At 37.7% G+C, this 13,329-nt stretch overlaps 1 protein-coding gene across 2 annotated transcripts in view; it reads right to left on the bottom strand.

Annotated features, from left to right (window-relative positions):
- Nucleotides 1-13,329, bottom strand: part of LOC108752669 (ras-related protein Rab-37-like) — an 87,015-nt gene that overhangs the window by 52,819 nt on the left and 20,867 nt on the right. For both annotated transcript variants that reach the window (XM_018493681.1, XM_018493682.1), the window contains exon 4: nucleotides 9,966-10,076. In XM_018493681.1, coding sequence (XP_018349183.1) covers nucleotides 9,966-10,076 — 111 coding nt within the window. The remainder of the gene's footprint in view (nucleotides 1-9,965; nucleotides 10,077-13,329) is intronic.

Genomic DNA, 13,329 nt, shown 5'->3' with positions numbered 1-13,329 from the left:
AATGAAAGGTAAACATACGTAACGGGATTTTAAATCGGAGCTCAAGAATAGGCTTGTATTGTAGAAACCAGCGGGGTTTTTTTTGACCAGTGTAAAAAAAAAAAAGAAAAATATTTGATAAATTCAACGAGGAACGAAAGACTGCAGAATCGCTGATTATTCGCGATTGATGATCCAAATATTATTCATTTATGCAACGTCGGGGAAACGAAAAAATGCTCCCATGAGAAACAAAACCGTCCGTGGCAATGTCGGGTTATCGGCGATGGATCAAAGTAAAATATTAACTTCGATCAAAACGGTCGATTGGGGAAAATTTGTGTAAACAAGAAAATTTGTATGTATTACATGACGAAATCGCACGTCAAACAATAGAATAGCGGCTCAAACAACACACGCGGCACTAATTTAATCCCTCTAATCGATCCGACCGTGTGGCCGCACGTGGCCGATTATTTTCGAAGGAAAACGCGCTTCGGAAACGTGCGCGCAGCAACAATATCGAAAACCAATAATCAACGACAAATGTTGCCGAACACCCACCCCGCCACGTCCCGTCGTACCGGTCCCCTCGCCCTCGCTTGGTCCGATCTTCCAGCGATGTAGTTTACACTCGGCCTCGATTAGATTACACGGGACAGAGCAACAGGCAGATGTGGTATTAATCCCCGACGCAATTTATCGCGCCCGCGCTGCCTGAAAGAGTAATTCGATATCGTCGTCGGCGGACATCGCGCGCTCGCACCTTGCTGTTTCGTTCCCCGCGAATTCGCTATTCGCTGATGATTTATGAGAAGCTAAATGATCGGCGATTATATCGCACCGATAAGAAACGTGAGAAATGTATACACGATGCCCTCACGGTCCGATATTGACCTTCGAGAGGATAACTCGACGTGGGTGCAATCACCTTGTCTTGGAAAAATGCGAACGCTCACGAGTTATAATCGTATTACAGATTGCCGACGGTTCCGAGGGTTGCCACGGAAAATGAATTAAAAAATTCCCTGACTTTTCCAGGTTTTCCTGGATGGAAATGGAAAGTTTTCCATGGGTAATATAGAATACAATGTAAATTTTTACATTTAGACTCGAGGATTGTAGGAAAAGCTAGTCTATATTATTAAAAACAACGGGAAAAGGCTTAGTACAATTTTTGATGTAAATTCAAGCCAAAAAAAAATAAATTAGTTTAAAAAAAAAGAATGTAGTTATGACGGAAAAGAGGGATCAGATAAAAATACTGAATAAAATATAAATTCTTATTGTTTTATTAAAAATTCGTTTAAAGTGTGCAAGTTTCGAACGTATTTGACTACCAACGTCAGATAATGTATAATATTTGAAAACTATAACGATTATTTGGAATAGGAGCAGTTTCAGGGAAACTGTGGGCAAATTCGAAATTTCAGACTGTTTTACATTTTCCCTGGCTTTTTCCGGTTTTTCCTGTTTTCCAAGTCTGTGGCAAGCCTAGGTTCTATTTTAGCCAATTACGATGCAGCTGGTTCGTATTCGCTGCATCGTAATTGGCTAAAATAGAACCGCAACCGGCAATCCGTACTCCGACTCCTTATCCACAGCTTCACGTTGAAATAAAGACGCAACAGGTCAATACTCATCGGTTCTTATTTCAAGACCGTCTTAAGTAATGTCTTAAGATGCTAACGGCTTTAGCTTAAGACTGTACTTAAATATAAGAACCAACTATGAACATCGGCCATAGACTTTGCAAATTATAGCTACTATTCACATTTCATGCTACAAACGTTTTAAAGCATTCTCTGATTGGCCAATTAGTAAAATTCTTTCTTCTGATTGGTCAATCAAATGTTTTAAAGCATTTGTATCATTAAATGGACCGCACTCCATGTAACATTGTTCAAAAGTGCTGCGTCAAAATTAGATACAAGTAAGACATTAATATTTGCAAAAAAAAAAACATTTAGCCAAGACTTCGATTGTTTGAATCTGGCAAGCTATTCCTTCTTCTTCTTTCTTTCTTTTTTATTTTCCTTTTCTCTTTTAAACGGTTTATTTCATGATGAAGTAGATAAACGAACAAATAGATAGATCAGTTAGGAAGTTTTTTTTTTATTTTTTGATATTTTGACCAAAGTAAATTGACATAAATATTGATAAGCGGTGCGGGGCTATAATGAGGCAGCAGCCGCAAAATGAGCGGAAGAAATGGAAAGAACACGATTGAAGAAGCGGAGTGGAGCAAGAAGAATGAACGGAGAGCGAAGGGGGGGGGGGGCCCCAAGTTCGTGACCAGAATAACGTTCGAGCCTCTCTCGTACCGTCGATGCATGCAAGAGCAAAAGATCCGAAACGATTCGAGCAACACGAGGCACCGTCCGGAGAGTTGGCGATTCCCGTCGTGGCGCAAACCGCGCGTTTGGTTACAACGATCAGCGATCGCTTCTCTCATAGCGAGGCGCACCGGGAAGCCACCACGGCGAGGAGGCCATCGATAAATCCCTCTTTGGGGGCTATCTCGTGTAGGAGAAAGCATAGATCCGCCTTGCGCCGTGTGTGCATTACGAGTGAAACAGACGCATAGGCGGATCTAGAACGGAAGGTAAATATTACCCAGAGAGAAACGCGTATACCAAAAGCGATAAATTTGAATTCGGTAAGCTACGGATTCACCTGCAGATAATAGCAACCGTGAGAGATAGATTATTGCAAACACGAAAGCGAATACGAATCGGGATCCGAATGCAATTAATCGACGAGTGAAATTTGGATACGGGGTAGACGGTGCGCCTCTTTGCACGGCTGTGATTAAATGCGCAGTCAATTATTCCGATCATATATACGAAACATGGTTATCGCTAACGTAACGAGCACATCCTACGTTCCTCCCAGTGAATTTTCCCGCTGGGAAATAAATTCCACGGATGATTGCTCTGTACTATGTTTCAATATCCGCTTGATGAGAGACTTTACAATCAAGCCGGAGGTCCGGAATGATTTTATTGAAGTGCCATGAGTACAGTTGATCAGTGTCTAATGTTACAATTATGCGGGTATTTTGACGCGCGTTGCGCGTTTCACATCGTTTTTACCTGTTATAAATACGATCGCGACGCGCAACGTAGAAAAGTAAGTCTCGCAGGTGCTCGCCTCAAACAGATCGGCGAAGTTGCGTGTAATTAAAATCTTCTTTACGGCCGTCGCCGAGCATGCCGATCCAGTTTGCTCTATAATCATATTACCTCGATGTCGCAAAGCGAATCGAAAATTCCCCTTAATTTCCGGGCAGATATAACTCTCGGCCCAATATAAATCTTCGGCATTGGAGAATTCAAAAAGTGGAAAAAAAAAAAAAGAAAAAGGTAAAACCACGCGCATTACAGTTACTTTAAATATACATAATGTTTGTATGAGGGACCCTCATGCAAACTAAGCGTCGTCATATATAAACGTCACTGAATAAACTTTTAAATAAATAGATCTTTAAATATAGGCATATATTATATGTGTAGATTTTTTTTAAATTTTAATCACATGAAAAATTCTATGTCTACTCACAAAGCGCCATTTTCTATTAAAGTATTCGATGAAAAATGAGGAAACTTTAAAAAATATGTGAAATTGATATCCCTCTAAGTATACGCAGGCAATTTGATAAATATCGTGGAAATCCGTACGGTTCGCCTCGGGACTTTTCTTCGCGAGTGAGAAGAGGCACTTGGAGCAGGGAAAAGGAGCAGAAAGGTCGAATCTGCTTCGTCACGTGGCACAGCCTAACTTGGCACTGTCGGCCCGAGTGATTTATTACTCACCTTCCCCCCGCCCCTCTAACCCTCGATATTCCGGTTGCACACAATGAAAAAGAGAGAAAGAAAGAGAGAAAGACAGAGTATACACGCTTACCTCCATCTTGCGTTTCTTAAAATTATAATTAGTTTTACTTTTACTCCCGCCTTTCACTCCTTATTTCGCAGAGAATTATCAAACGTGTGGATTATCAAACTTGACATTAGACCGTAGAATTGAATTAGGTAAATTATGGGGCGTGCAAATTTCCATATATAATTAGTACACTAAAAAAAAAAAAGAAATCTTAATTTCAAAGAAATATCTCTTTCTGTTCAAAAAAATTATTTCTTTGGAGCAATGAAAATTTCTTTGAAAATACAATATCTTATTTTTTTTAAAGTACAATATTTAATTTTCAGAGAAATTTTTATTGATCCAAAGAAATAATTTTTTTTTAATACGAGCAAAGAGATATTTCTTTGAAATTAAGATTTCTTTTTCAGTGTATTATCTATAATAGTTGCAATTTATACCGTACTTCAGTATAATCTGTTTTTATCTATTTGTTTACCTATTTTATTATCTATTAAAAAAATTATATATATATATACATTTAACATATTTTAAACGGCGAACGAGCTTTTCTATGATCTCAAATACTTCTGAGGCATTTTGCACAACTTTTTGCATCTGAAAGAAGGTCACTGCTTTTTTCCGTACCCAAGTTCAACTTCCTTCGGTTTCTTTTATTCATCCCTCTTCCGCAATCCCTCGATTCTTTTAGCTTTTTACCTAAGTGTCTCAATGCGGAGCAAAGCCAGCATACCGCTTTGTGTCATCTCCTCTTTCGAGTCTTGTCAAAGATCGTTCCGACATTTTCTCACATTCTCTGCTTTATGCGCTGGTAAGCTTCAATGTGATCACGATCCATTTTCACTCTCTGCCATCGCAAACTTTACAGAGGCGCTGAGATTTTTCTATTCGATTCCATCTCTATACATTTATAATGAATTTTGCATTGAATTTTAAGAAGCAAGCGGTAAAAATGAGAAATAAGCGACGATGTTAATCAAAATTTCATTACAATTTGAAAAGAAATACATTAATTTTTTTTTTCTCGTCCAAGCTAAATGACGTAAATTACGTAATATAAATGTAGATAGAAGTCGTTATTGTGTGTGTGATATGGATTCAACGAAATTCGTCAATTATGAAACGCGAATAATCGTCACATGCAGATAGTAATTACGTAGGTAATGAAAATCTCGGCAGAGCCGAATTCCAAAATCGAGCCCAATATTAATTATTTTCACATGTATGCATTCGCTAATACGTATCGATTGACGTATTTTTATCAAATATTCAGTACCACCAAGACAAAGCAATTTAACAGCTATTTGAATCAAATGTTCCTAATATGAACTCGTATTTGAATAATAACTCTCATACGCGATGCATGTTGAAGAGAATGTTGAGACATCGCGTGAAACACTTAATTGAGCGAGCCAGGATTAATTAATAAGACGGACGTTCAGTACGCGTAAGCGTAGTTTAATTAGTACTATATGGACTCTTCCTCGTTGGATGGATGCTGATTAACTATAACGATCTTTAACTTGAGCTGGAATTCGCAGTAATTAATTAGCTCTGACCATCGACTCTTCCTCAGTACGAATTAAATGTATACAGAAAGGGACACTCCCGTACTAATTACAGAACACATTCCACTTGTTTCTCCGTCCATCTCCTCCTCCCCCTCCTCTCTCTCTCTTTCTCTCTCTCTGACTTATGTCATAACGGAATTATTATTAGACACAGATCAAAACTGCAGTAAACACATAAGATATTAAATTAAAAAATATAATCAACATGTACAAGTATTATACTCATTTGTAAATTTTAATAGAATCAAAATCGATAAAATATAATGGTAAGAAAATTTGCATAACAGCTGCAAGAGAGAGAAAGAGGGGGAGAGAGAGAGAGAGAGAGAGAGAGATCTTAGGTCTGTTTTTTATTGCTGCACTGTCTGAACTAGTACATACAATGCAATAAATTGAAATGAAACAAATATACGTTTATTTCACTTCAACTTATTGCACCGGTTCAAAGTGCAGAAGTGGAGAAAAATAGACCTCTTGTGCAAAAATTAAATAAACAGAGATAATTGTAAGCAATATCGCCGAGTACATTTGAAGTTGTACTCCACATGCGATGTCGAAGATCGACCGAGACACTTTGTGCAATATTAATTCCAATCGCGCGCTCGCAGACCTTTCTTAATCAAATATTAATTACTGTTTTCTTGCGAGGAAAAATCGCGCAAGCAATTTCTCTAAATCGCACGTACGTCTATCCGCGACGTTCCTCGGTTTTGTAATGAAATGAAACTTTCATGCGCGGGAGAGCGTTCAAGATAGACTCTCTCGCGTTGCCGGAGAAATCCGCAGCGGGACGGTCGTTTTGATAGAGCAATTTCAACTTTCTCGAACTGTTAGCGAAACGACGATCAGCCACCGGTGTGCGAGCGCGAGAGAGGAGAAGCTGCGAGACGCGTTCTCGTAACTGGAAAGTGCAGCGACTCGATGCCCTATAATCATCAACGGCTCGACATCCAAGTTCTATACTTCACGATACTCTATCGCGGAAATAAAGCCTCCTATAATGGCGACACAACAAAGTCCTCCACGTGTGAAGACTATAAACCAGGGGATTGTACCTTATATTTCAAGACGTTTACATGGAAATTGTTTACGTATTGTTCTCACATGCATTTTTTCTTTGTAGACAATATAAGCAATGTAACATACGTAAATTTGGATAAATTGGATAACAGAATACAGAAAGAAGTCATTTAAATTAATTAATTAATTAAAAATAAATTCGATTTTGTGACTATTAATACATCTAATTTTAATATTGATAAAATAAAAATATATAAGCGAAATAGACTAATGCAATGACAAAGAATATAGGCTTCGATGAGCTATAGATTATTTATACGGATGACTCGTAAAACATAGCTTATATAATGTACATAATTTTTATATAATTTTGTAATACGTACACTATTAAAAAAGAGCAGTGGCAACCCAATCCCTTGAATTAAATAACATTTTGTTACTTTTAACTTTCATATGTGTTAAAATATAAATTATCCATTTCTGTAGTTAGGTTCAAAGTAAACAAAATTCATATTAATGTATGAAATTCACTTAGAAAATAATAGACTAAGTTTGAGTCAAATTTAATATATTTTGTTAAGTTAAATTGTGTTTCAGTTAAATTAATATATTCAGTAGGAGTAGCGTCAACATATAGAAATAATTAAAAATAATATAAACAAAATAAATGGCGAAAAAGAGTCGTCGTATAATATATATAATTAAAGATAATAGTCAAAGATACATAAAATAAAATAAAAAGTACAACGGCGTATAATAAAATATAAAACAAACAAGTTTCGGCTGCTCCTCATGAGGAGGACTCAATCCAGCAGCCGAAACTTGTTTGTTTTATATTTTATTATACGCCGTTGTACTTTTTATTTTATTTTATGTATCTTTGACTATTATCTTTAATTATATATATTATACGACGACTCTTTTTCGCCATTTATTTTGTTTATTTTGTTTATACATAAAGAGTCTTTACACCGCTGTTATTTAATTAAAAATAACTCAAATTGGATATAATTTGACATTATGAATTTAATGACATATAGAGATAGGTATACATTATTATATTTTAAGTGTAAACGTACAACACCCTGACGCAAACCAATTACGCATGAATAATTGTGTGGCTTTGTTTTCCTATACACATTCGATGATTAAAAACATCTTCGTTAGTTAACTTTTTATCAAGATATCTTTTTGTGTGAGCGCAAAATGCTTATCAACAAGATTCGTGTGGCGAAGCATTAAATTCCACGGATAATCGAGTTGACGATGAAGAATTATGACCGACTGCAGGCTGACAGACACGTGCTATGCGCTTGATAAATGCCAAGGTCGAGTTGAAGCTACTCCCTGGACGATTCACAAGTCGGCCGACGTTCCTCCCCCGTAATTGCATAGTTTATCACAAAGACTTTCTCTACCGGCGTTTCCATCAAAGGCGGGTAATCAACCACCTGAAAACCTCAATACAAACGCTTCTGTAAATCCCTCCCACCTCTCCCTCCCCCCCCCTCTCTCTCTCTCTCTCTCTCTCTCTCTCTCTCTCTCTGTCTTTCTTCCTCTCTCTTTTGTCATTTCACCTCTCTTCATCTTTTCGGTGACTCGTGAAAGCTCGTTACCGTAGGGTAATCGGGGAATCGAGTGGTGAACAAAAGGGAGGGGCTCCCTACTCGCTCGAACGACTCTTTTTCGAGGCTGGTGCCCCCGATAATCGTCGGACCGGCTGCGAAAATATCAAATGCAAATGGCTGTCACAGACCCCCGCAATGTTTCTCGTTCTTTCTCTTTCTCTCGAATCGGTAACGTAGCCATAAATCGAATTTCTCCCTGACAAGAAGTCTGAAGGAGATACCATAAATATTCATTTGACGCTGCGACGGCGAACAACGCCAACGTTTCAAACGACGTGCAAATCTACGTGGTGTCTACAATAGATATTCATATAACAGCATCGATAATGTCTCTCCTCCTCTTACCTTCGCAGAGATTACTAAATTCCTAGGGCAAGTATAGGGCAAATGATGTATCGTCAGTATTTGGTACATGAAAGTGGTAACGTTACCTACAGCGATTTGCATCCGACAGGAATTTGCAAGTAGTGCTTGTTTAGTTTTGCTTCTTATCGGCTCACCCGAAGTTTACTTTAAGTTAAGTTACTCGAAGTCAAACATATGCAAACGCATATAACTCAGCCTTAAGAATCTCTTCTTAGATATATATACACGTTAGATGATATCTCACTGTTAGACAAAATTCGTAATGCAATCGGAGTAGTATTATAAAAGATGCAATCGCTCAAGGGTTCAATTCTTTCCTAAAAGCCGAAAAAAATAAGATATTTTTAAGAGCTTTTTGAAAGAAAATTATTTATAAACGTTTTGAACTCATTACGCATAAAAGATATATATTTCATAAATATTTCTCAATTTCTGCGTCCATATTCTGCCTTTTTTCCCACTATTATGGTTTAACCAATGATGGTCCGCAGTGATTTGTAGAAGCTGTCACTTTTATTCTAAAATAAAAATATCAAAGTTTGTTTTTCTCGTTGAACATTATTTTTGGTACTAAATCTCTAAAATACTTCAAAGTATAAAAATAATAGAATGACGCCCTGCCAAAATATATTATGACAGGCCGCCATTTTATTATTATCAAAACAACGAGAAAAATAAATTTTAATTTTCTTATTTCAGTCCTATAGAATAGAAATGCGAGTTCCCAGAAATCATCATTTGGTTGAAAACAGCAGAAGAAGGAAGAGTCTAATATGGACGCAAAAATCAAAGATATTCATGAAATACTTCTGTGTAAATAAAAAGTTCAGGTTTAAATAGTTTAAAAAATCCAAAAATATCTCTTTTTGGCTTCTAAAAAAAATCTCCTCTCAAAATAATTAGGCTTTATCGCAGATAATAGTTTTCTTACGATTTACATGAAAAGAACTTCAATTTTATATCGATAAATAATTATTGATTAAATTTAAAAAATCAAATGTCGAGCTGGGATTTCCCTTTGTTCTCCAATTTTTTATTTCAATACTATATCATTACGTGTGATCGAAGATCTTCGAAGTTAATACATAACGCGCCGAGACAAAGCTTTTATAGAACGCACGCAAATGTATCTCATGGCCATTGGACTCATACATAAACGTGTTGCTCACATTGTCAAACGTTGATACGTCATCGTACGGTAACATGTATTGATATCGCAACTAACGGACAAAGAACATATAACTATGGAGGTACTAACACCTTCCAGCTCGTAATTAAAAATGACTGTAACTCGAATATATAACATGGGTGTCAAATATTAATTTTAAAATAATTACAAGCTGACAAAGATGGCAGTTCATTAATAAGACGATAGGAGTAAATAAAAAAATGGGAGATAGAAGGCTCTCGCTAAATTTAACTTCGCAAAATGATACTTAGAGGTTTTCATTGCATTCCACGGTTACATCGAGCTGGAAAGCTTTAATTAATTTCTCGATATTGTACTAGTACTTACCGTAAAACCGATACCCACGGTGGCCGCAAAGTTTCCTGGCTGGAATCTTCCGGTATCAAATTGGACCAATAACGAAGTCTTGCCAACTCCGCTATCACCAAGGAGGATTGTCTGCAAACACACCATGCACGCGAATGAACGCCGGATTACGAAAACTTAAACAATTTAATGGAAACGTATATTTGTTGCAAAGAAAAAAAATGAATGCAATTTATATCTCGGTCACGAATCTTCAAGTTTATTTTCCAATCAATCCTTTAAAAATACATCCTCCTTTTTTCACGGAAAGCGTCGTGAATTTAATATTTCTCTCTTCGGAAGTTTATTTTCCAATTAGAGCATCTTTCCGCATTATATGTCGTCCGCATACGTCGTTCGTTTTTCGCGGACAGTCGTGAATATTTCCTCAATTGCATTTTGCATTTTAGCGAGAACAAGCGGGAATATAAAAAAAAAAAGCGTCCACGAACGCAATTACGAGGAGGTAGTTTAGTTTTCTAACTCTAGTCAAGTTAGCGTGTCTCTCTGAGCGCAATCACGATTCTATTTTGAGATTGTTTTGTCCATTGGATACGGTACCAACGGACGCGAGAGAAATAGAGAGAGAAAGAGAGAAACAACGTGATGATAGTGCATCGGATAGTGCACCAGTCGCAATAAACCACAGAGCAGTCCGTGCAATCGGTAGCAATGTCGAAGTCGATTGCAGCGATAAGCGATCGAGCGTAGCGACGCACTGGAGTCCATCTTCCAGCCAATATCAATTCGCATTGACTCGAAATCGAGGGACACTTGTTTAAAACGGATCAATGCTACGGCTGACTATATCAACATTGTTTTCGACAGCAAACCAAAACGGGCATCTGTTTAAACGAGCGCATCGCACTCGATATCGATATCAGCTCTTGATATAAACGTTAAATTAAAAATAGTATAAGTAAAAATAGTATAATATAGTAGAATTTCTAGAATTTAATTAGCACTAAATATCTTTCGACGGATTTAATGTAAACCTCATTTACTTTATCCGATTCGAAAATGGAGATAAAGAAAATTCTGCCGTGTCCTTTTTTATTCATAATATATATTCACGTGTGAATATCTCCGTCTAAAATATCGGAAAGCGTGCACGTTGCGAAGCGAAAAATATAACAACTTGGTGGCAGCTAATATATAACGGGAAGAAAGAAATTTGTAGAAACGATTTCTCTCCCACTGTTTCGTAACTTCCGTACCCGGGCCCACCATCGTCGTCAGACAATAGTGGCTGTGGCAGGAGATTGATACGTGCGCTTCGAGTGTTCCGCGCCGCGCACGCGAGAATATCAATGCCATCGCTAAAACGATGGGATAAAAGGAACGAGGGTTGCAGTAACGCAGGTACGGCTGTACTATGGTACGTCGATAGTCTGACAGGTGCGCCTCTATTCGTCCCAGCGATGGAGGCGGAGGATCGTTGTTCCCTTCCTCATAAAACGTCAGCGCGCGTGCAATATAAGTGGTTAAATAACACAAATGCTCTCGACACCTTTGCGCGTCGTCCGCTGTTTTACTGCTGGTAAAAGAGAAAAAGGGACGGAGGAAAAGAGAGAGAAACGCCCGCGTGTATGCCAGATATATTGAAATATAAATGTACTTTTTTTTTTATGAGCATACCGGTGGTGTCATTTTGGATTTGACATTCGCTTGCCGTGTCGCGTGATTCCCTCGGATTTTTGCACGACTCGTCGTGTTCAAAATTTAGAGAGCCGTTATTATTGATAGTATTCGCGTTACGCTCGGGGATAAATTCTCTCAGAGTAGCCGAATGAATATACAAAGGCCGTTCCGATATACACCGCCAATACTGAAAATCTATAGTTTACGTTACGTACATGGAAAAAAAAACCCAGTTTTGCTGAAGCATCTAAAAATTAAGCTGGACATAGATTTAAACATAATTTTATTTTGTGTGTGTGTGTGTGTGCGTGTGTGTGTGTGTGGACTATCAAAATTCAAAATAATTATGTAAATAGAATGCTCAAACACGATGAGCAATGCTGTCAAATGTTTTGACAGTCTAGCAATCAATTTGAGTGTCCTATATAATTTTTTTAATAGTGCAACAAAATTATGTTCAGATTTGTGTATTTAGCTAAAAGTTTAGATACTTCAGCAAAACTGTTTCCTCCATAATATAATATAAATTTCAGTATTGATAGTGTATATAGAAACGCGGTCAAAGTATTACAATGTGAAGCATGACATTCAACTAAATATTTTAATCCGGATTTATAATAAGTTTTTAAGCCTTAAGCCATAAGAAATGGATGAATCATAGTCAATTATTCTCCTCGCATTCGACTGTAATTGATCAATTTCTTATGGATTAAGGCTTAAAATACATATTGTAGATCCGGATTTATAAGGATTATAAAATTATTAGAATCATAAGAGTCTCACGTGTGTAAAAAAGAAAGATTGAACTCGTAATTAATACAACTATGACTATTTTTATGTTTTATGAAAACAAGAAACAAAGGTTAAATACGAGACACAAACGAGTAATATGATCTCAACTTACTATAGCATAAAAAGTTTTTTCATTTCTTGTCTTATCGGAAACTGTGTCAAAGGAACTTATCGCGAAAAGTTGCGACCGGCATTCAGAAAAAGGTGCAATCACGCATAGGGTGTGCAATCACGCACGAATGATAAATGTATGCAGAGGAATAATGAATAAGAAATTCGAAGAGTTCCTAAAAGCTGCGAACGAGATTTGCTTACTTCGATTCGAGCTGTTTCTTAGAATTTCGCTCTTCAAACGGGCTTTTTCGGGCTGTCGGAAAGATTCTACAATATATCGTGTCACCGTAGATTTATAATCCTCGGGCACCTCGAGGCGGTGCGGCGTCCCCTTCGCGACAGAATTTCCATTGAAAGATTCGCGGTTCCCTCAGGGGGTGGTCGTGACGAGTGTCAGCGAATGTGTCGGCCTCAGGGGCGGAGAAACTTAATTCACTGCCCTCCCTATCCCATCTCACTCTCTTTCGCTCCCTCTTGCGTGATTCCCCTCCTCTCGTTCTCTCTCTCTCTCTCTCTCTCTCCCCCTCTTCCCCTTTCTCTCTCTACTGTTGTAATCTACCTCTGTGTTCTCCCCATTTCCTCCACCCTCGATGGAACCCCGTTGTGTCTTTTTAGATGGTTGTACCGCCGCGCGTTTTCAATTAATTGCCAGTAATCACGGCGGGTGAGCGAACATTAAAAGCTCACTGCGAGCCAGAGAGGATTTCGGTGTGCGACAATTGCGTGGAAACGCTTTTTAAAGACTATTATATCATGAGTTGGATGACCGGAAAATTATTTTTCCGCGATCATCGGAACG

Source organism: Trachymyrmex septentrionalis, unplaced genomic scaffold (assembly GCF_001594115.1).
Source record: "Trachymyrmex septentrionalis isolate Tsep2-gDNA-1 unplaced genomic scaffold, Tsep1.0 scaffold60, whole genome shotgun sequence".
NCBI lineage: Eukaryota > Metazoa > Arthropoda > Insecta > Hymenoptera > Formicidae > Trachymyrmex > Trachymyrmex septentrionalis.
Note: the sequence above shows the minus strand (reverse complement) of the source record. Positions and strands in the feature narration are given on the sequence as shown.